This window comes from Pristis pectinata, chromosome 22 (genome assembly GCF_009764475.1).
Source record: "Pristis pectinata isolate sPriPec2 chromosome 22, sPriPec2.1.pri, whole genome shotgun sequence".
NCBI classification, from domain to species: domain Eukaryota; kingdom Metazoa; phylum Chordata; class Chondrichthyes; order Rhinopristiformes; family Pristidae; genus Pristis; species Pristis pectinata.
Genome location: NC_067426.1, coordinates 5,503,504 through 5,528,060, shown reverse-complemented (window position 1 = coordinate 5,528,060; position 24,557 = coordinate 5,503,504). Strand labels below are relative to the sequence as shown.

The 24,557-nt window shown below is 45.1% G+C and overlaps 1 protein-coding gene across 1 annotated transcript; it reads right to left on the bottom strand.

Annotated features, from left to right (window-relative positions):
- Positions 1-245: 245 nt before the first annotated feature.
- On the bottom strand, positions 246-18,912 carry LOC127581791 (ras-related protein Rab-39B-like). Its single transcript, XM_052036493.1, has 2 exons — positions 18,572-18,912; positions 246-4,720 (listed from the first exon to the last, which is right to left on the bottom strand). The coding sequence occupies exons 1-2, from the start codon at positions 18,784-18,786 to the stop codon at positions 4,300-4,302; spliced, it is 636 nt and encodes a 211-aa protein (XP_051892453.1). The 5' UTR covers positions 18,787-18,912; the 3' UTR covers positions 246-4,299.
- Between the last annotated feature and the right edge of the window lie 5,645 nt (positions 18,913-24,557).

The window sequence follows — 24,557 nt, the reverse complement described above, 5'->3', positions numbered from 1 at the left end:
TTTGTGCGTCTTTGGAATGTTGGATGAAACTGGAGTACCCAAAGGAAATTGACAGTCACAGGGAGAACGTACAAACTCCACACTGACAGCACCGGAGGTCGGGATTGGACCTGTGCTACCGGAGCTTGAGGCAGTAGCACTACCTGCTGAAGTGCTAAAAACGCACGCAGTGCCAAGTATAACGACAATCCAGCAGTTCAAAACTATAAGGAACAAGGGCTGCTACAAAATGCACAAAAACAATTCAAGCACAACACTGGGTAAGATTAATCCACTTTTAATAAATTTTACAATCTATCATTCTTTCATTGTGCAGAAAACAAATAGTCAATTGTTCAAAAACAAGCCTGAGAAACAAAACTGTCAAAATAGTTAACAAATTCAATAACATTTGTGGAGACAGGAACAGAGCTGACGTTTTAAGTTGACGATTTTTCAACAGAAATGAAAAGCTGACAGATAAATAGATTTAAGATGCAGAAAAATATGCATGTGTTTGTGTACGTGGCAAGGGAAGTTGTGTTTGACAAATCTTTGAGAGTTTTGTTTTGAATAAGTCACCAAAAGGGTAGATGAGGGCAAGGCAGTAGATGTTGTCTATTGGACTTTAGCAAGGCCTTCGACAAGGTCTCGCATGGCAGGCTGGTCTGGGAGGTTGGGTCCCATGGAATCCAGGGAGAGTGAGTTGAGTGGATTCAAAATTGGCTCAGAGGTAGGAAGCAGAGGGTGGTATTGAAGGCTGTTTCTCGGAACAGAGGTCAATGACCAGTGGTGTGCCACAGGGGTTGGTGTTGGGAGCCTTGTTATTCATTATTTATATAAATGTTTTGGATACGAATGCACAAGGCTTGATCAGTAAGTTTGCGGTTGACACAAAATTAGGCATTGTTGATAGTGAAGGAGGTTATTGTAGATTACAGGGGGATCTTGATCAGTTAGGGAAGTGGGCCGAGGAGTGGCAGATGGATCTCAATACTGATAAGTGTGAGGTGATGCATTTTGTAAAGCCAATGTAGGACTTATACTATGAATGGTAGGGCACTAGGCAGTGTAATGGCAGTGGGAGTGGGAGGAGAAGGGAAGGTTCTGGAAAGAATTAAATGGCAAAAAGGGTGATAATATATGAAAGGAGATTGTGAAGGGGAAGAATGTGTAAGAACAAAACAAATATCTGAAATTTCCTAAGGAATGTAGAGTAGAAATCTTAAAATGCAGGATTGTTGAGCTCACTGTTGAGACTGGAAGGCTGTACTGCATTCACTCAGAAGGTGAAGTGCTGCTCCTCAAGCTTCATTGGAACAGTGTAATAGAGGAGGGTCGTAGAGAGGCAGAGAAGGATTAGCAGCCGCTGCAATGCTTCGTTCTTTGTCCTCAGGAGATGTAGTTCATGAACCTGAAAGTTGTTGCGGCAGGAAGGTTGTGGAGAGTTTCCAGTAGTGGGAGGGTCTAGGACCGGAGGGCACAGCCTCAGAATAGAAGGACCTCCCTTTAGAACTGAGATGAGGAGGAATTTCTTTAGCCGGAGGGCGGTGAATCTGTGGGATTCGTTGCCACAGACGGCTGTGGAGGCCAAGTCACTGGGTGTATTTAAAGCGGAGGTTGATAGGTTCTTGATTAGTAAGGGCATCAAAGGTTACGGGGAGAAGGCAGGAGAATGGGGTTGAGAGGGAAAAATAAATCAGCCATGATTGAATGGCGGAACAGACTCGATGGGCTGAATGGCTTAATTCTGCTCCTATGCCTCATGGAGAGAGGTGAGCAATGACAGTACACTGCACTTCTTTAATAGATTATTCTCCCAAACCCCTGGGAGTTATTCCTCCCTGCACAATCTGTACTTTTCTATTGATCAGCTGTTAACAGAACACTGAATGTTAACAGTTGTTTCAATATAGGGCCGAACACTTACAGGTGCACATACACATGGTACCTGGCCTGTGAACACCAGGGCTCTCAGTAGTTATAGAGTCATAGAGTTACATGCACAGAAGCAGGCCCTTCGGCCCAACTGGTCCATGCTGACCACGGTGCCTATCTGAGCTAGGTGCCCATTATTTTCTCATTATTCCCGCAGCTGAGGTTAAGTTACAGCCTCTAGTGATTGCAAGTGCCACGTGAGATAATGAGAGCTTTCTCCTTTTGCCTATTTGATTAAAAGCTGCATTTCAAAAGGTAAAAGCAGTGATAACAATGAAAGAAAAATACTTTTGCTTCTATGCATTAATCATTCTGTTTCCCATCCCATGTAATTGGAAGGCATCACACAAGAATCATTCTGATCTAAATTATTTTCAATACAAGGGTGACAAGTTATGTTTTGGAGCCCAGCATTGAGCAATAGCAAAGTGGAGTCTGACACTAAAATTCCTTTATGCTTTCCAATAGGATTGCTACAAATTGTGAATCAGATCAAGCATTTTTAAAATGGAAGAACTATTAATAGATCTGACTGCAATGGATCTACATTTTAAGTCAATTGATGGATGATTGATTACAATCCTTATTTACCTATTACAGTACATACCTACATAGTGTATACATCAAACTTGGCATAGTTTGATGTATATACTATGTAGGTATGTAAAGAATTCATATAATCTATTCTTAAACTTGGCATAGTTTAAGAATATGCCAAGTTTAAGAATAGATTATATGAATTCTTTGACCTGCAAGTCAAAAATAGCTTCTGTTTAATCTGGTCATTTATAAAAGTGCCACATAGGAATAGCCCCTTGAGGATTTCAGGCCAGTCAATGAGTTTAAAGGGTGATCATGGCCCAAGTCAAAATAACTACCTTTTTTCTGTATTCCTTGATACCTTTGGTTAAAAAAAAGACACGGTCAATCTTAGATTTAAAATTCACAGCCGATCTGGTGCCAACTGTTATTGCTGAAGAGAGCAACTTGCACGTTACTATAAGCAGCAAAACAACCAAAGGGAATGTAAGACGGAAATGTTAGAGTGTGGTTACACAAATAAGAGTGGGGGATTAGGAGGGATGGGATTGTTCTGCTGGGAGCTGGTGTAGACTTGAGGGGCTGAATGGTCTCTTTCTGGGTGGGAAGAAGCAAGTTTTTTTTTGTAGAAGCATTGGCCCATTTCATTCCTAAAGACCTGGCTCCAATTTGTAGACACCCCTCGTGTCCTATAAACAAAGCCAGCAGGAGCATCTCCCAACCACCCCATCAATTCTTCCTAATAGTTAAAAATCTGATCATATTATCTAAACCAAAAAGTGAATGAGAAATTGGAAGTGCCCTTGAAGGTCGCAGAGAGGGGCAGGTCAGATTTATTGGAATGATTTCAAGGAGCTCAGTGGCATAGCTAGAACTACAAACCACAACAAAAGCATGAAAAATGTTGTAGCAACATTAAACATTGAGGACTGACCTACAAAAAGTGCAATACCAATAAGGCAGAAAGACAAGTAATGGAACAGGATTAAAGTATTTAGTAATATGTCAGCTTTCATTTCCTGTGCTTTACAGCAAGGTAGGGCACCTGTTGAAAGTACTCATTTAACACAGAACCATTTATCATGCGCTTTACTTTTGGTTAGAGAACATCTCAAAGATACTTCAGCCCACTTTTCTTGCCCACTGTCCCGACACAAGGGAACCCCAGCCTCGGAGAGAAATCCCTGCTGTTACTCTTACGCCCTTGATTTAAAGGAATCGCCAGTCTTGCTTTGCTATTGTGCATGAAGGAGTTGTTCCTTCAAAATAACTGGTAATGCCTTATTACAAAGACTTGATCATCTATTGCAGTGTGCTAAATGTTCTACCTTTGACAAAGAGACACTGTGATCATAAAAAGCAACTTGCAATGCAAGTCTGAAAAACAACAGGAGAAACAGTCCTGAGAATGAATTAAACACAATTACACAAAATTGTAAAATATATCAACTTAGGAATGGTTAGCCTGCAAGATCCAGAGAAGTAAGACATTTAAAAATCCAATTCTGGTGGACTTCTTCAGTGCCATAGTAACTTAAGAGTAGAGAAACAATCTGCTCCCATTAAACTTGATGCAGCTTCACATGCAAACACTGTGATGACCAAAACCTGATCCAACACACTTGGATGCAAGTAGTATGAATCACTACTGAAGCGATTATCTCCGAACAAATTACTGGAGCTCAGCACCCAATGGCAGCTAGTTAAATGGTCAATGATTACTCACTTGAAGCCTGTTATACAGCTTATTAAATGGGCTGGGTGCTGAATAAGATACAGTCACACCTATTACAAGTGACTGGTTTACTTTTGTTGCAATAACTCAAATACACCCGAAACCAGCTAACAATTGCAATCACTTTGCTTTTCTTCCTTTGCTCGATCCAATGCCCTTGGATTAAATCCTCGTTTGACTCCGTCCCAACCATCCTCCAGTGCAATCTCACCCACTTTCATCGATTCATAAATGCATTCTGTTAATTTCATGAACGCCTCTTCCACATTGCTGTTACTTTTGGCCGAAGTCTCAAGGTAATTCAGGCCCAGTGTGGCCGCCAACTTCTCTGCCTCTTCACGGGATACTTTCCGGTCGTGGGTTAAGTCACTTTTGTGGCCAACCAGGACAAAGATGGTCTTGTTGGGATACACGTGGTTATCAACTTCCTTCAGCCATTCCCTGATGTTCTCATATGACTTCCGATTGGTCACGTCGAACATCAGCAGACCCCCAACAGAATTGCGGTAATAGGACCGAGTAATCGATCTGAAACGCAGAATTGTTTTAGTTCATTCAACGTTCAGGAAAAAAAAAGTGCAAAGATTGTGATTGGTAACACAAGAGATTCTGCAGATGTTGGAATCTGGAGCAACACACACAAAATGCTGGAGGAACTCAGCAGGTCAGACAGCATCTATGGAGGGAAATAAACAGTCAACATTTTGGGTCGAGAAGTCCTAATGAAGGGTCTTGACCGAGAACGTCGACTGCTTATTTCCCTCCATAGATGCTGCCTGACCTGCTGAGTTCCTCCAGCATCTTGTGTGATTGGTAAATTGGTTTATTCTTGTCACAGGTACCGAGGTACAGTGAAAAACGTTTTGCATGCCATCCAAACAGATCATTTCATTACATTGGTACATTGAGGTAGTACGAGGGAAAACAATAACAGAATGCAGAATAAAGTGTTACAGTTACAGAGAAAATGCAGTGCAGGCAGATACTAAGGTGCAAGGGCCACGACGAGGTAGATTGTGAGGTCAAGAACGTATGATGCCAATAACTAATCCCACCTGCCTGCACATGATCCATATCCCTCTGTGCCTTTCTAAACACCTCTTAAACGCTCCTATCATGCCTGCCTCCACCACCACCCCTGGCAGTGTGTTCTAAGCACCCACTGCTCTCCATGTAAAAAAACTTGCCTTGTAAATCTCCTTGAAACTTTCCCCCTCTCACCTTAAAGCCATGCCCTCTAGTATTTGACATTTCTATCCTGGCACAAGATCTGACCATCTGTGCTTCTTGTAATTTTATATACTTGTGTCAGGTAATGGGCTCTTCGACCCACGATATCTATGCTAACCCACAATTACCCATTTAGTACTGTTCCTCCAGTGTTCTGGTAGAATCTACGAGTCTAGACTGCGGGCAGGGGCAGCACACCCCCATCATCTGTGCAAGAGGCAGCAGGCCGGGCTGACTTGTCTCGTCTCTGAGCGAGCTGGGGCTTTTCTCTTTGGAGAGGAGGAGGATGAGAGGTGACTTGATAGAGGTGTACAAGATAATAAGAGACATAGATCGAGTGGACGGTCAGAGACTTTTTCCCAGGGCGACAATGGCTAACACGAGGGGGCATAATTTTAAGGTGATTGGAGGAAGGTATAAGGGGGATGTCAGGGGGAAGTTTTTTTTGAACACAGAGAGTGGTGGGTGCGTGGGACGCACTGCCGGCAGAGGTTGTGGGGCGGATACATTAGGGACATTTAAGACACTCTTAGATAGACACATGAATGATAGAGAAATGGGAGGCTATGTGGGAGGGAAGGGTTAGATAGATCTTAGAGCAGGGTAAAATGTCAGCACAACATCGTGGGCCAAAGGGCCTGTACTGTGCTGTAGTGTTCTATGTTTCTAATTTTCCCAAGAAAATTGATGCAACTCTGAAAATATCACTCTGAAGGAAAAGGGTGTAACAACTTTAGGGTTATACTCCAAAACCTGCACAACAAGCAATTTCATATGCATTCAGGACACCTGAAAGTAATAGCACAAGGTGGGACCTCTTGCTGTAGGCTGTCTCACCCCACCCTCTTACACCAGACCTGCTAGGACTATCTGCGGAAGACTCTTCAACCACTTAGCTCACACTGTTGCAAATCCAGTTTTATTACAGAAATGGCTTTAATAAGAGTAGAAAATGCTGGAAACACTCATCAAGTCAGACGGCTGCTGTAGAGAGAGAGAGAGAGAAATGGAGTCAACTTAGGCTCTTTTCTCTGGAGCGGTGGAGGCTGAGGGGTGATCTGTTGCAACTGTATAACATTATGAGGGGCATAGATAGGATGGACAAGCAATATCTTTTTCCCATTATTGAGCGATCCAATACCAGAGGGCATGCTTTTAAGGTGAGAGGGGGAAGGTTCAGAACAGACGTGAGGGGTACATTTTTTTTTACTGAGAGAGTGGTGGACGCCTGGAATGCATTACCTGAGAGGGTGGTGGAGGCAGATTCATTGGGGGCTTTTAAGAGGGGCTTGCATGGGCACATGAATGAGAGGAAAATGGAGGGATATGTGCATTCTGTAGGTAGAAGGGATTAGCTATGTCGGCACAACATTGTGGGCGAAGGGCCTGTTCTATGTTCTATGTTAACATTCCTCTTTAAATTCCTTTGTAGTTTAATTGTAAAGAACAGTCTAAGATTAAATTAAATTGTTGATAAATCTGAATAAAATATAAATTATGACACAGGATATAGTAACAAATATGGAGGAGTAAATTAACATAAAACAGCATTGAAACATTCCAGGCAGACTGCTCAATTAATTGTTGTAACGTTGTTAACTGTGGGATCGGACGTGTTGCATCACTGATCAGTGTGGTCCACAGCTTGATGATGACCTTCCAGTGTTCTGGGTCAGCTGCCTAGCGTCCTTGTGATGGAAATAACATCATGGGACAAATTATATAGAAGTTGCTCAATTGCCCTGCATTCCCCGAAGGTGTGGTCAGGGGATTGGTGGAACTGTGATGAAAATCCACACCACACCCCTGCCACCAAAACACACGTAAATTCACTGACTGGGGCACATATACATGCAGACACACAAATGCATGCACACGCACATGTATACGTACGCACACACACACACACACATATACACACACACACACAGTATACACACACACAAAATATTCTCCAGTGATTTTGAGCAGTCTCTTGATTGACACAATATCCGAGCTCTCTCAAGGATATTAACAAAGTTGGCTTTGTTAATGTCTGACCGAAACAAAAACAGTCAGCATGGGATGGTAGAAATCAAGGTCAGTCCAGTGTTGGATACAACTGTCTGGAAATTCCCAAAAGTCATTCACGCCAGAGGCATGGCGTTTGTTTGTCCTCGTTTCGCTTTGTAGCAATGCTGAGGTCAGAGTCTGTACCAGGGACAGGACCCAACATGTGAACAGGGGAAAGTAATCTCAGTCCCTGCAACAAAACCTGACGGGTTGGGAGCACGAATGGTTCACGTGCCCCCCACAGGTCCGGCCACGTCACAATGCACAGGCAACACACAAAAAAACCTGGAGGAACTCAGTGGGTCAGGCAGCATCCATGGAGGGAGATGGATAGTCAACATTTCAGGTTGAGATCCTTCACCTGGTCTGAAAGATATAACATAGAACATTGCAGCACAGTACAGGCCCTTCGGCCCACGATGTTGTGCCAACATTTTATCCTGCTCTAAGATCTATCTAACCCTTCCCTCCCACATAGCCCCCCATTTCTCTATCATTCATGTGGCTATCTAAGAGTGTCTTAAATGTCCCTAATGTATCTGCCCCCACAACCTCTGCCGGCAGTACATTCCACGCATCCACCACTCTCTGTAAAAAAGCTTACCTCTGACATCCTCCTTATACCTTCCTCCAATCACCTTGAAATCAGTTTTACCAGGGCACTTTGGTATTGGCTTATTATTGTCACTTGTACCGAGGTACAGTGAAAAATTTGTCTTGCATACCGATCGTACAGATCAATTCATTACACAGTGCAGTTACATTGAATTACTACAGAGTGCATTGAGGTAGTACAGGTAAAAACAATAACAGTACAGAGTAAAGTGTCACAGCTACAGAGAAAGTGCAGTGCAGGTAAAACTTTTTGGGTTGTCAGGAAGTGAGTCACTCACTGCAGAATACTCAGCTCTTTAGTCACAGTATCTATGTGGCTGGTCCAGTTCAGTTTCTGGTCAACGGTGACCCCAGGACGTAGATGGTGGAGGAGTCGGACCCATTTTAATGGCAAGGGTGGGTGGTTAGAATCTCTAGTTGGCAACAGTCATTGACTGGCATTCCTTGACATTTCTCAGCCAGTGCCTGGATGTTATCCTGGTCTTGCTGCATGCAGCCATGGGCTGCTTCATTTGCTGAGGAGTTTTGAATGGGATTGAACATTGTGCAAACTTCAGCGTGTATCCCCACTTGTGATCGACAGAAGGTCACTAATGAAGCAGCTGAAGATAGTTGGGCGTAGGACACAGTCCTGAGGAACCTCTGCAGGGTTGATTGATCCCTGATAACAACCCGCAAAGGGAAATCAACAGCATCAAACAGGAAACACTTAAGTGGCAGGAGCCAAGTATGATTCCAGCCAATGAAGTGTTTACCCTTTGACGCCGATTGACTTCAGTTTGTGCAGATGACAATAAACCTGACTTCGACTTTGTGGAGTGTGATGGAATACACTCCACCAGCCTGAATGTGTGCCGACAACCCTCAATAAGCTCAACACTGCCTGGGACAAAAGAACCCCCTTGATTGCCATCCCATCAGCCCTTCCCCCCAACCATTCATTCCTTCCACTACAAGTTCACAGTGGGTACCATATACAAAATGCTCTGTAGTTACCGACAAAGCCTAATCTGACAGCATTTCCCAAACCCACAACCTCTACTACCAAGAAGTCCAGCATCAGATGTAGAGAACACTGCCAGGTCACGGGCTCTCCCCAAGTCACACAATTGGAAACGCGTGGATGGTCCTTCCTCATTGCTGGGTCTAAATCCGGGGACCCCCACCGCAGCATGCAGAGTGGGAATATCCTCACCAGAAAGACTGCAGCAGTTCAAGAAGGCAGCTCCCTACCATCTCCTCAAGGGCAGTTAGGGATGAACAATAAACTCTGGCCTAGCCAGTGATGCTTTATCCTAAAAATGAATTTAAACAGATAGCATTTATTAATATTTCTGAACAGGCCCTTCGGCCCACAAAGTCTGCGCTGACCATGCCAATTTTAACCATCCCATCTGCTTGCACATGGTCCATAACCCTCCAGTCCCTGCCTGTCCATCTGCCTGTCTAAATGCCTCTTTAACATTTTCGTATCATTTCTGCTTCCTCCAGCTCCCCTGGCAGCATGCTCCAGGCACCTACCACTCTCTGTGGAAAAATAACTTGCTTCATAATTCTCCTTTAAACTTTCCCCCTCTCACCTTAAAGCTGTGCCCTCTAGTACTTGACATTTCCACTCTGGGAAACAAGACTCAACCTCTGCTCTGGGAAACAAGACCCAACCTCTGCTCCTCATAATTTTATCGAATCACATTGCCCTTCAGCTTCTGAAATCAATCCAAGTTTGTCCAGCTTCTCCTTGTAGCTAATAGTCTCTAATGCAGGGAATCTCCTGTTGAATCTCTTCTGTACCCTCTCCAAAGCCTCCACATCATAGAACATAACAGCACAGTACAGGCCCTTCGGCGCACAATGTTGTGCCGACACCTTATCCTGCTCTAAGATCTATCTAACCCTTCCCTCCCACATAGCCCCCCATTTCTCTATCATTCATGTGGCTATCTAAGAGTCTCTTTATGTCCCTAATATATCTGCCCCCACAACCTCTGCAGGCAGTGTGTTCCACACACCCACCACTGTCTGTGTAAAAATACTTACGCCGACACCCCCCTTATACCTTCCTCCAATCACCTTAAAATTATGCCCCCTTGTGTTAACCATTGTCGCCTTGGAAAAAAGTCTCTGACTGTCCAGTCGATCTATGCCTCTTCTCATCTTGTACACCTCTGTCACTTCTCATCCTCCTTCTCTCCAAAGAGAAAAGCCCTAGCTCACTCAACCTATCCTTCCTGTAATGCAGTACTCCAATACTCCAAATGTGGCCTGACCAAGGTTTTCACACTCAAAGGAACTTGAAAATGAACAGTGAGCATCTTCCATTGAAAGCACATTCTGCTGTTCCTATGAAAGGACAAAGCCTGCTGATCAAATTTATGAACACTAACTTATATGTAGCGGTTAGCGTAATGCTTTACAGCGCCAGCGAACCGGGTTCAATTCCAGCCACTATCTGTAAGGAGTTTGTACGTTCTCCCCGTGTCTGCGTGGGTTTCCTCCGGGTGCTCCGGTTTCCTCCCACATTCCAAAGACGTACGGATTAGGAAGTTGTGGGCGTGCTATGTTGGTGCCGGAAGCGTGGCAACACTTGTGGTCTGCCCCCAGAACACTCTACGCAAAAGATGCACTTCACTGTGTGCTTTGTTGTACATGTGACTAATAAAGAAATCTTATGTAAATTAAAAATATTAATTTTAATGAAAAGTGATTTTGTTATTTAGCTTAGGGATAACTAGTGAAGTGGAATGAAGGCAAACTTTAAGGATCTTCACAAAAACAAGAAAACAAATAAGATTTGATTGTTTCCTATCGTAATTAATGGGTACTTGGTCAGAGAGTCAACACAGCACAGAAAAAGGCCCTTCAGCCCACCGAGTTGACCATTCCTAAATTTATTATCAATAAACTGAAGGAAAGCCCTTAGCTTTACAGTAATCCAGTGCAAGTTTTGTGTTTTGTGATCCATCAAGGACAGAAGAAGCAGCAGATTTATTATCACTAACTTCAATGACGTGAAATGTGTTGTTTTGCTCCTGTATCTCCTCCCTAAATGTAGTAAAAAGTCCAGATATGAGGAGGTACAGGAGCCTGAAGACCCACACTCAACGATTCAGGAACAGCTTCTTCCCCTCTGCCATCCTTTCTTATTGTACTATTTTTGTAATTTATAGTAATTTTATATCTTTGCACTGTACTGCTGCTGCATTGCATTGGTGCCCTGGTAAAGAGGCACTGGCTGTCCACTCTATCTATTCCTCTTAAATCTTGTACACCTCTATCATGTCTCCCCTCATCCTCCTTCTCTCCAATGAGTAAAGCCTTAGCTCCTTTAGTCTCTCCTCATAATCCATACTCTCTAATCCAGGCAGCATCCTGGTAAATCTCCTCTGCACCCTTTCCAACACCTCCACGCTAATTTACGCTAATCCCATTTTATTCTCACTACATTGCCATCGACTATCCCCAAATTCTATCACTCACCTACACAATTCGCAGTGGCCAATTAACCTGAGATATGGGAGGAAACCAGAGCACCCGGAGGAAGCCCACATGGTCACAGGGAGAACGTGCAAACTCCACACAGACAGCACCTGAGGTCAGGATTGAACCTGGGTCTCTGGCACTGTGAGGCAGTGGGTCCTACCAGCTGAGCCATGCAAATTAGTACCATCTGATCGTTTATGTTCACGTTGGAGTCAAAATCATCTGAACGGTGATATCTCCAGCTGTTCGCATCTATCTACAGTCTCATTAGCACAGAGACAGGCCCTTCGGCCCACACCTATCTTCACCAATCCCATTTGCCCACATGAGCACCATATCCTTCTCAGCCTTTCCTATTTAACTGCCTGTCCAAATGCCTCTTAAACGTGGTGATTGCATCCAAATCCACCACCTCCTCTGGCAGTGCGTTCCAGATATCAACCACAGCAGGACCTGCCTTGGAAACGTACCCCAGAGTGAGTTCAGAAGAGAGGGAAGAACTTGGAGGCAAATAAAAATGTGAAAGGCTGATTAATGCAATTAACAAAATGGATTCACGGCTGGATGTTGTTGAGTTGGATAACGCAACACCTACACTTCCTGATTGGTCCAAGTCACCCAGATCTGGGGACCCTCCGATATCTGAACGACCTAGGTTTTAAGATGGACTGTGGTCATTCTTTATTAATGGGCTGGGATATAGAGTGCTGATAGGCCATTCAACCCATTTCTTGTCTGGTCCCCCCTTCTGTGGTCAGAACTGAGAACCTTGCATCAGCAATGCTTCTGTTCTCTCATTCGAGCATGTACTTCAAAACCCATTAGTCAAGATCATCGAACCCTGTGTGAAAGGCTCAGTGTCTCGTTACACAATGCATTATCCAAGTGCTGGATGGATCAGTGATAAGACCTTTATTAGTCAAGTGTAGATCAAAACGCACAGTGAAATGCATCTTTTGCGTACACTGTTCTGGGGGCAGCCCGCAAGTGTTGCCGTGCTTCCAGCTCCAACATAGCATGCCCACAACTTCCTAACCTGTAGGTTTTTGGAATGTGGGAGGAAACCAGAGCACCCGGAGGAAACCCACGCAGACACGGAGAACGTACAAACTCCTTACAGACAGTGGTGGGAATCGAACCCGGGTCACTGGCGCTGTAAAGCGTTATGCCAACCGCTACACTACCGTGCTTTGTGACTAAAATGCACAATGATTATTGCATTGCTTCCTATGGGACCTTGCTGTGCACAAACTGGTCAGCTCATTTTCAACACTGACAAGGTAATTACACTATATAAAGCATACCCTTGGTGTTTTGGGAGAAAAGAAGAGGACACAAGGCCTGGGGCAGATCATCCATGATCTTATTGAATCGCAGGATAGACATGAGGGGCCGAGTGGCCTCCTCCTGCTACTTTCCCTTGTTCTTATGCGCGAATTAACCCGGTTTCATTCTCTACAGAAGCTGCCGTGCATTCCCAACATTTCCTGGTAGCATTTCACATTTCCAGCAAACTACTTTTGGCAACAAGCAAACACATTAATTAAACGAAAACCACGATGATGCTGGAGGAACTCAGCAGGCCAGGCAGCATCCGTGGAGAAAAGCAGGCGGTCAACGTTTCGGGTCAGGACCCTTCCTCAGGACTGAAGATAGGAAAAGGGGAAGCCCAATATATAGGAGGGAAAAGCAGAGCAGTGATAGGTGGACAAAAGAGGGGAGGTGGGGGTGGGCACAGGGTGGTGATAGGTAGATGCAGGTAAGAGATAGTGATAGGGAGGTGCGGGGGAGGAGGGGAGGGCAGATCCACTGGGGGATGGGTCAAAGGTAAGGAGAAAAAAAAAGAGGGGGGTAGAAAAAAAGAGAGATAGGCTAGGAAAGGGAAGAAGAGGCCTGGTTGGAGGTGGGTGTGGGGGGGGACAGGGTTACTTCAAGTGGGAGAATTCAATGTTCATGCCATTAGGATGCAAGGTTATCACATTAATTACAAATGAGCAGCAGGTGTAACCTCTGGACTGACTTTAGACTGTCCATCACCTCCACGTTGCTTTGACTTGGGGTGAGAGGTCAAGGTGTCGGATTTGGCCCCATTCTCCTCTCAGAAGGTTGGAGATTCAAATTTCTACTCCAGTGACGTTGACGCAGGTCTCCGGCCGTCAAACTGGGAGCAAGACCCCCTGGGTTTGGAGGGCATATTGTAAAGATAGAAAAGGGAATGATTATGACCATTATATATATTGAACAGATAATGTATCAGAAGAGAATGGGTGAGGAAAACCATAAACCCTTTCTCTGAAATGGGGCACATCAGAGTTTGGGGAAGGTCTGATCTGGCCTGACCCTGCCCACTGGACTGCCTTTCAAATGGGACATTTAATCAGGGCGCCTCAGTCCTCTTGGCTGGAAGTCACACTCTTTGCGTTACAACAGGAGGGCCATGGGGTGCAATGCTCAATATTGATCTCCCTTCTCTTTGTAGGACCTTAAAAGGGCAGATGATTTTTTTTATTCTTGTGATTTGGGCATTGACAGCAAAGCAAGTACTTAATGCCCAGCTCTAATTGCCCTTGAACCTGTGGTGGAGCATTGACTCTTGCACGTCTAGATACAGAACACTGATCACATTTTTAAGCCACCTTTATCTGCATGGTGTTAAAAAAAATAAACAAGCCCGCTTACACCCAGTGTCTCGCCACTCACAAAACAGGCAAAACACCTCTCTCTTCTCTCGTTTATATCTACTAACAGGAACAAATCCTTCCAGCCCACAATCTGACTGAAGTCACTTAACATTTGGTTTGAAAGTTAGTAAAATGGCAGCGTTGTTCCAGTGGGGATTATGGTCTGGTGAAAACACACCAGGCAGGCTTGTTCCAGGCACGTCACCAGTGGCAGACAGATGAACTGTGGCTCAGTGACTTCATGCAGCCAGAATGAGAAAACTGCAGTAATCACACCCCCACACAAAACAAACCAGCTTCTTAAAGGGGAAACACAAATAGGATGATCCTATTCATACTATATTTTAACATTCAAAAATAGACTTTATTCATAATAAAAAATATATACAAATGAAAAAAAGTGCAAAAACTTTTACATTCATGGTTGTTACATTCAGTGGTGTAAACTTTAAAAAAAAACACAAATATACCATATGCTCTTGCAACCCAGATCACTTGAAGTCAGTGTTAAACAGCCAGTTAGTTCTGTGCTGGCATTAGTAGGACAATGTATTCTCACATAATAAAGGTTTTGCATTTTCATCTGCTAACAAAGCCATCCATTCTTTCCTCTGCACTTGCCATTTTCAACAGATATTTTGCTTCCACTGAATTGTCTATAAAATTGGAAATATTGTCGTATGGTAGCGTAGCGGTTAGCGTAACGCTAATACAGCACCAGCGACCCAGGTTCAATTCTAGCCACTGTCTATAAGGAGTTTATATGGATCACCCAGAGGAAACCCACACAGACACGGGGAGAACGTACAAACTCCTCACAGACAGCGCGGGAATTGAACCGGGGTCGCTGGCGCTGTAATAGCGTAACGCTAACCGCTGCATGTTTGGTTTTGGTCACCCTGCTATAGGAAGGATGCCATTAAGCTGGAAAGAGTGCAGAGGAGATTTACGAGGATGATCCCAGGACTCGAGGGACTGAGTTGAGCAGGTTGGGTCTTTTTTCATTGGAGCATAGGAGAATGAGGGGTGATCTTATAGAGGTGTATAAAATCATGAGGGGCATAGATAGGGTGAATGCACTCAGTCTCTTTCCCAGGGTTGGGGAATCAAGAACTAGAGGGCATAGGTTTAGGGTGAGAGGGGAGAGATTTAATAGGAACCAGAAGTGCAACTTTTTTCACCCAGAGGGCGGCCAGTGTATGGTTGAGCAGGTACATTAACACCACTTAAAAGGTACTTGGACAGGTACAAGGATAGGAAAGGTTTAGAGGGATATGGGCCAAATGGGACTGGCTTAGATGGGAATCTTGGTCGACATGGACCAGTTGGGCCAAAGGGCCTGTTTCTGTGCTGTATGACTTGTATGTTGAAGTGTTCATCTCCAACAAATATAAAAATCACAGAAAATTTACAACACAGATGGAACCAGAATAGGAACCAATTTCCTTGCCAGCTGAAAAAGAGCTACCCAGATACTCCCACCTTTCCGCACTGTGTCTGTAGCCCTGCTGGTCACAGGCTCTTCAAGTACACAACCAGACAATATTAAATCAGATGAGCACTTCTACATCTGTGATCCCTTCAGAACATAGAACACTAGAGCACAGTACAGGCCCTTTGGCCCACAATGTTGTGCCGACATTTTATCCTGCTCTAAGATCTATCTAACCCTTCCCTCCCACATAGCCCCCTATTTCTCTATCATTCATGTGTCTATCTAAGAGCCTCTTAAATATCCCTAATGTATCTGCCCCCACAACCTCTGCCGGCAGTGCGTTCCCCGCACCCACCACTCTGTGCAAAAAAACTTACTTCTGACAGCCCCCTTATACCTTCCTCCAATCACTTTAAAATTATGTCCCCTCATGTTAGCCATTGTTGCCCTGGGAAAAAGTCTCTGACTGTCCACTCAATCTTTGCCTCTTATCATCTTGTACACCTCTATCAAGTCCCCTCTCATCCTCCTTCTCTCCAAAGAGAAAAGCCCGAGCTCACTCAACTTATCCCCATAAGATCCTCAGAGAGTGAGTTTCAGACCCGCTTATACTTCTACCAGTTCCTCAGATCTATGACCCCGGTTTTTTTTCACCTCTCTGCTGAGAGCAAGCAGGAAGAATCTATTTACCTCTCCAGGTCCTTTATAATTTTATACACCCCAACCCTCGCCTCAGCATCCTCTGCTCCAGAGAAAACAACCCAAGGGTCTTGGACCCAGGTGTTAATTGCTTTTCTTTCCTCAGATGCTGCCCTGTCCAGCTGAGCATTTCAGAGTCATACAACATGAAAACAGGTCCTTTGGCCCACTGAGTCTATGCTAACCATCAAGCTTTCATTTCCACTGGACATACTTTATTCTCCCTACCCTCTCATCAACTCCTGCCAGATTTTACCACTCAACTTACACAGCGGCCAATTAATCTGACAACCTGCAAGTCTTTGGGTTGTGGGCGGAAACCAGAGCACCCAGGAAAACCCAGGCAGTTGCAGGGAGTACGTGCAAACTCCACACAGACCGCACCGGAGGTCAGGATCGAACCTGTGTTCCCAGAGCTGTGAGGCAGCAGCTTCATCAGCATCAGTAGTCCATCCTAATTCAGGTTTCCAATGGTTTGATTCCCAGCCCATCAATCTTCCTTTCGAGTTACAACTTCCAATACTGGCAACATCCTCGTAAATCGGCATGGGGCAGGCACGGTAGTGTAGCGGTTAGCACAACACTATTACAGCGCCAGCCACCCGGGTTCAATTCCAGCGGCTGTCTGTAAGGAGTTTGTACGTTCTCCCCATGTGTCTGTGTGGGTTTCCTCCGGGTGGTCCGGTTTCCTCCCACATTCCAAAGACGTACAGGTTAGGAAGTTGTGGGCGTGCTATGTTGGCGCTGGAAGCGTGGTGACACTTGCGGGCTGTCCCCAGAACACTCTACGCAAAAGGTGCATTTCACTGTGTGTTTCGATGTACGTGTGACTAATAAAGAAATCTTATCTTATAAAAATCTCCTCTGCACACTCTTCTGTGCAATCACATTTTCCTGTCACATGAAAACCTTGTTTTGTAAAATGATGCACCTTATATAAACCAGAACGAGGAACACATCACGACTCAGAATGCAGATGGTCTAAACCATGACACAATGTTTCTTGATGAATTTTTGTTTACTTGAGAGACATTTCTGTAACCCCAAACACCTAATACTGGAAATGATACTACTATTTACCCAATGTTGACAGTTGTGGTTCAGTGGGCAGCACTTCTGCCTCGAATCAGAAGTTAAGAGCTCAAGACCCACTCCAGAAACTTGAGCACAAATTCTAGGACATGCCAGAGAAAATCAAAAGAAATGCTGATGCCTCAAGTCTGAAGAAAAATATTGGAAACGTTTTACAGGTCAGGCAGCATTTGTGGAACTTGAAACAGTCAATGATAGAGAAATGGAGGGCTATGTGGGAGGGAAGGGTTAGATAGATCACAGAGCAGGATAAAATGTCGGCACAACATTGTGGGCCGAAGAGCCCGTACTGTGCTGTAGTGTTCTATGTTTCATGCCTGAGACCCTTCACCAGAACTGAGAGAGAGAAAACAAGTTGGTATTCAGTTACAGAGAAGGGTGGGGTGGGTCCAAGTAAAACAAAAGGGAATATCTCTGGCAGGGCAAAACCAAAAAAATGAGGCAGTTGGGAGCAGATCATCTTAGTTTTCTTGAACGTGAGACTACTTAAATACCACTGCAACATTGGACAACCTTTTACCCAAGTGTTCATTACAAATGGAAAGGCTCCAAACTGTGGTAGAACTCTCCCCACTGTCCCGACCTAGTTCCCAGAGAGAAGGGTTGTAGACTCAGCCGGCTCCATCACGGGCACAACCCTCCCGACCATCGAGGGCATCTTCTAGAGGCAGTGCCTACACTACCAGAAAGCCAGGATACGGAGGTGAGGGGAAGGGGTGAAGCAAGAGCTGGCAAGTGATAGGAGAATCCGGGTGAGGAGGGGGTGATAGGTAGAGGGAGGAGGGGAGAGTGGGAATCTGTAGCTGCTTGTGGGGGGCTGACTTTGCCCAACTTTGGGATGCAGCGTTCTCTGTGTTATTACACTGATGTGAAACATTTCGAGGGGGCTCCACGGAAACACTTGCTTTTTTTTAATTTTAAATGTAAAAGGTTCTTGGGGAAGTATTTCAGGGAGAGGTGGGGAGAGAGAGAGACAGACAGAGAGCGAGTGGAGAGACTTGCTGCAGACAAGTGTGACTCAGCCCTGGGACAGTCCGGTAGGGACTGCGCTGAATGAAAGAGGCACAGCCCCGAGTCCACGATCTCTCCACTGACCTGAACCGTTCTTGCCCAGCCGTGTCCCACAGCTGAAGTTTGATCCGGCAGCCCGGCTCCACTTCCAAGAGGCGAGCGTAGAAGTCCACTCCCACCGTGGGATCCTGAACCTCGGTGAAAGTTCCATCGGTGAAGCGCTTCAGCAGGGAAGACTTTCCCACCGTAGAGTCACCCAACAAAATAATGCGGAACTGGTACTGCCAGACCTCCTCCATAGCGCGTCCCCCTGTCCAGGGAGGGTCAGCTGGTCACGCAGCCCTGCGCCGCACTCACTGAAGTTTTCCTTCCAAAAGTTGCTGAAAACTTCTCCCCATTGACGGAAGTGGATATTTTTTTGGTGGTTTGCCCTCGCATTGGTTCAGAGTCTTCCCCGGATCATGTGACGGCTCCCAGCAACTCGGAACCACGTGTTGGACAGGTTGGGACATACACTTGGTGCTGGTGAATCAGATTGGAAATGTGTTCCCTTTCTATGGCTTAAGTATTTTTGCAGCATAGCACTTTACAGAGACCACCATCAGACTTGAAAGTATTTTATAAGATATCTTTATTAGTCACATGTACATCGAAACACACAGTGAAATACATCCTTTGCGTAGAGTGTTCTGGGGGGCAGCCCGCAACTGTCGCCACGCTTCTGGCGCCAACATAGCACGCCCACAACTTCCTAACCTGTACGTCTTTGGAATGTGGGAGGAAACCGGAGCACCCGGAGGAAACCCACGCAGACACAGGGAGAACGTACAAACTCCTTACAGACAGCGGCCGGAGTTGAACCTGGGTCGCTGGCGCTGTAATAGCGTTACGCTAACCGCTACACTTAGTAAGGTTAGATCAATGATCAAGGAGAGGGCTTGTCCGTCCAGAACTTGCGTTCTGTCTCTCTCCCCACCTCTCCTTGAAATATTTCTGCCAAGAACCTTTTACAGTAAAATAAAAAGAGAATTGTTTCTGTGGAGCCTTTTGAGTTCCTTGGAACCCCCTCAAAATGTTTCACACCAGTATGGTAACTCAGGGAACACTGCAGCCCAATTTTGGGCTTGTTGTAATGGAACCTAATTTGGTTCCGTGGCTCATCTCCGTTCCTATCAGATTCCATCATCTACAGCCCGTTGTCACCTCCACCTGTCACCTCCCGGCCTCTGTCACCGTTCCCACTCTCCCCTCCTCCATCTGCCGATCACCCCTCCTCACCTGGATTCTCCTATCACTTGCCAGCTCTTGCTCCACCCCTTCCCCTCACCTCTGTATACTGGCTATCTGGTGGTGTAGGCACTGCCTCTAGAAGATGCCCTCGATGGCGGGGAGGGTTGTGCCCATGATGGAGCCGGCTGAGTCTACAACCCTCTGCAGCCGCTGACTGCAGGCACGTTAGTGTAGCGGTTAGCGTAACGCTATTACAGCGCCAGCTCCCGCCGCTGTCTGTAAGGAGTTTGTACGTTCTTCCTGTGTCTGCGTGGGTTTCCTCCGGGTGCTCCGGTTTCCTCCCACATTCCAAAGACGTACAGGTCAGGAGCTGTGGGCATGCTGTGTTGGCGCTGGAAGCGTGGTGACACACGCAGGCTGCCCCCAGAACATTCTCAGTAACGCAAAAAGGTACATTTCACTGTGTGTTTCGATGTATTCCAGCATCTGCAGTCTCTTGTGTTTCCCCTCTGCTCTTTCAGTCCAGGTGAAGGGTCTTGACCGGAAACATAGTCTATCCATGGTCTGGGTTTTCATTTTGATTCAGATCAGGGATATTGCTACAAGAATCCTCTGGTGTAACACAGAAACATGGATTTGATTTTGTCACATGTGCAGACAGAGAGCGAGGTAGGGGTGGGAGTGAGGAGGAGGGAGTGCGGACGCAGTATCTGGCCCAGTGGTTCGTTGCGCCTTCTCCTGATGGAGGACGATGCCTCCACTCCTGTCCTCTGGGTTCTGAGCTGATTGAAGAGTTGGGATCCCCAGACCCTGCCACAAGTGGGGCAGAAGGTGTTTGAAAGGGCAGGTGGGACGGATTGCGTGGCCAGTTCTGACATTTTATTTTGGCCCCTGCAGGTTCCTTTAAAGTACAAGCGAAGAGTCTCAAGGTGCTCTGCACCTTTCCAGAAGGTCCTCCAGTTTTGATAAGATTTCTTTATTAGTCACATGTACATCGAAACACACAGTGAAATGCATCTTCTGTGTAGAGTGTTCTGGGGGCAGCCCACAAGTGTCGCCACACTTCCGGCGCCAACATAGCACGCCTGCAACTTCCTAACCCGTACGTCTTTGGAATGTGGGAGGAAATCGGAGCACCCAGAGGAAACCCACGCAGACAACATACAAACTCCTTACAGACAACGGTGGGAATTGAACCTGGGTCGTTGGCACTGCAATAGTGTTACGCCAACCGCTACACTACCATGCTGCCCATGGGGGTGTGACGCTTTCCCAAGGGGGCTTTGTGAATATCGTTTAAGCATTTTGTCTGTCTTCCCAGAAAACTCTAGCTGTGATGGGACTTCAGATGGAGTCCCTGTTATGGGAGTGTGTTGTCAGGCACACAGGCAACATGGGGTCCTTCCCACAGAGCACCACTTACCCACTGCCCCAAGGACCTGGTTGACTGTGATCCAAAGCCATGATGCTGGGGATGTTGACCTTGGAGAAGATGCTCACGTTAGTTCCCTTACCCTGCCAATGGATTTAGAGGGGTTTGCAGAGACAGCATTGATGGTACCTCTCCAATGTTTTGGGTTGCTCATGTCTTTGGAGCGGCATGGTAGCATAGTGGTTCGCGTAATGCTATTACAGTGCCAGTGACCTGGGTTCAATTGGCTGCAGCTTGTATAAATGCATGAAGAGTAAGTTAATGAAGACAAGCTCGGGTCCCCTACCATCAGAAATGGGGGAAATTATAATTGGGGACAAAGAAATAGCAGAAAAATTAAAAGGGCAGGAGGTACAGAAGCCTGAAGTCCCACACCACCAGGTTCAAGAACAGCTAATTCCCTTCAACCGTTTGGTTCTTGAACCAACCAGCACAACCCCAATCACTAGTTTAGCGACACTACGACCACTTTGATCATTTGCCACTAAAATGGACTTTTTTTTCATTCTGATGAAAAACACTATGATGCTGGAGGAACTCATCAGGCCAGGCAGCATCCATGGAGAAGAGCAGGCAGTCAACATTGTGGGTCAGGACCCCAGCAGTGGGGTGCTGCTGGGATCGGTGTTTGGGTTCCATTTATAATACATATCAATTATTTTAAAGAGGGATCTAAATATAACACCTATGTGTTTGTAGACAATCCAAAGCTGAGAGGGTGTGTGGAATGCAAGCTGCAAGGATTAAATGTAGATAGGTTAGGCAAGTGGACAAATGCGTGGCTGATGCAGTTTAACATGGATAAATGTAAGGTTATTCACTTTGGTTCAAAAAGTTGAAAGGCATCATCAAAATGGTGATAGATTTGGAAAATACATTCAGTCGCCATAGAATCGTAGTCATACAACACGGAAACAGGCCCTTCGGCCCAACTTGTCCATGCCGACTGTGCTGCCCAGTGAGCTGGTCCCATCTGCCCACATTTGGCCCATAGTCCTCTAAACCTCTCCTATCCATGAACTTATCTAGATGGCTTTTAAATGTTACTAATGTGCCCGCCTCAAACACTATTTCTGGCAGCTCATTCCAAATACGCACCACACTGCGTGAAGAACCTGCCCCTGACGTCCCTTTTAAATCTCTCGCCTCTGATCTTAAACCTATGCCCTCCTGTTTTTAGCACCCCCTCCCTGGGAAAAAGACTGTGTGCTTTCACCCTGTCTATGCCCCTCATGATCTGATACACCTCTATCAGGTCACCCCTCAATCTCCTACATTCCAGGGAATAAAGTCCTAATCTATGCAGCCTCTCCTTGTAACTCAGGCCCCCAAGTCCAGGCAACATCCTGGTAAATCTCTTCTGCATTCTTTCTAGTTTAATAACATCTTTCCTATAACAGGGTGACCAAAACTGTACACAATACTCCAAGTGTGGTCTCACCAATGTCTTATATAACTGCATCATAACTTCCCAACTCCTATCCTCAGAGGCAAATGATAACCTTGGACTTATCTAGCCCTTCACACCTTCAGGGCCAAGTACATGGACTTAAGATTTCAATCAATCGGGACCTGGTTAAATGGGGAAAGAGGTCTGAAGGGTTTGTTGGTCCCAGGTGTATAATGTGCTAAATATTACTTCTAGGTGTTTTGGAGAGTTGTTCCTTAGGGAACACACTGGTATGACCACCCTCTCTCCCACCAGCTGACATGAAGTCAGGATCCTGGATGTAAATGGACCAGCCTCTCAGGTTAACCCAGTTGCTTCCTTTCCATGGAGGGCAAGGAAGTTCCTGTTGGGACCAATTCCTGCGCTAAAGATAGACATAATGCCCACTTTTTGTGTCATTATTGTCACTTTTGAAGATGGAAGGAACTCCATTAGAGTGACAAAGAACATGTGACTACCAGAGATTTCTTCATCTTAAACTCTCCCAATGAAATGAGCTCAATACAAATAGCTATAATGCCTATTGAGTTACAGTTGTGTAATCTATTGAACAGGTAGAAATTGTTCAGAATTTGATTAATAATTGGGACTCAAGGGATTGAGTTATGTAGAGAGGTTGAGCAGCTTGGGACTTTTTACATTGGAGCATAGGAGAATGAGGGGTCATCTTATAGAGATGTATTCAGATAAAAACTAAAACAATTAAATCTCCCACCCTTCTGTAACTATGATCTAAATATACTCCAGGTAAGCTATGAAAAACTTACAAGGGATTAACTTTGTGTTTAAAAAGCTTTCTTTATTTCTTCTGTCACTGGTAGTCCACTCCACTCCCTAGTTCAGAATCAGCCTGCTCCCATAGCCTTGCCAATGCAGGTCTAACCAATTACAAACAGGCACTCTGGTCTTTGTTAAACTGGGGGCAGGGAAGAATTTCCTTTGTAAGATTTGAAACAATTAATTGCATGGGAGAAAATGTGAGGTATGTGAAGTTCTTAAACAGAATAGAAAAGTATTATGAATCAGTAAGAGTGCAACTTAAAAGCCTTTGAGCACAAACTAGCAGCTGATTTTAATGGCTCCTTCTGAGTTCCCCCAATGGGTAGAGCAGTGTGATATGTTTCAGATCTTTGTTAACTCCCCAGCCATTGCTGAACTTCCAACCGCAGCCAGGATATTCAGTAAACCTTGTTATTTACCTGCTGTGGTCTATTTGCCACTCCAGTGCCTTGAGGTTAACACCCAACTTCCTTCTGGAATGACCAAGCAAACCAATTAGTTAATAGTATCCGTTCCAGCCAGACCACATCCCATGAGTGAATAAAAACCTCTGAACCCTCCTCAATTACACAATTTGTCCCATTTAGTCTTATTTCCCACACCCCCCCCCCCAAAAAAAAATGCTGCTGACAGATATGGAGCTGTCAAAGGGGAAAACAAGGAAAAAGTTCGAAATACATTTCACCACTCCTCTTGATAGACACATATGAACAAGGAATGACCAATCTAATTCTTGTTTAGGTGGCTTACACTGTAACCCAGTTCCATACACTATATTTAAGCCAAGTGGGCACCCTACTGTTTAGCAGTGAAAACTATCACTGCTAAATAGGTCCTCAGCAGATGCTTTTAAGGACCACCAAGTTGTGTCTAGGTAGAATGCAAAAGTTTCATTTTTTTGTGCAGAAAAGGAAGGTGAGTAATATGCAAGTGTGTGGTATAAATCGGTGTAGTGAAGTAGTTAAGTGAATATTTTTAAAATACAAAACATTGCCATTTTAACACAAGTAAATTACATATCAATATATATTTTGTGTAATATTTCACACTTATCCAGTTTTAGAAACATTTATTTTACACACGTTTACACCCTACATCAAAGAGAGTGAGAAAACTTGCTGCATTTGAATGGAGGAAACTCAGGTACTCTCCGGGGTCCGGATCATGATCTTGATTTC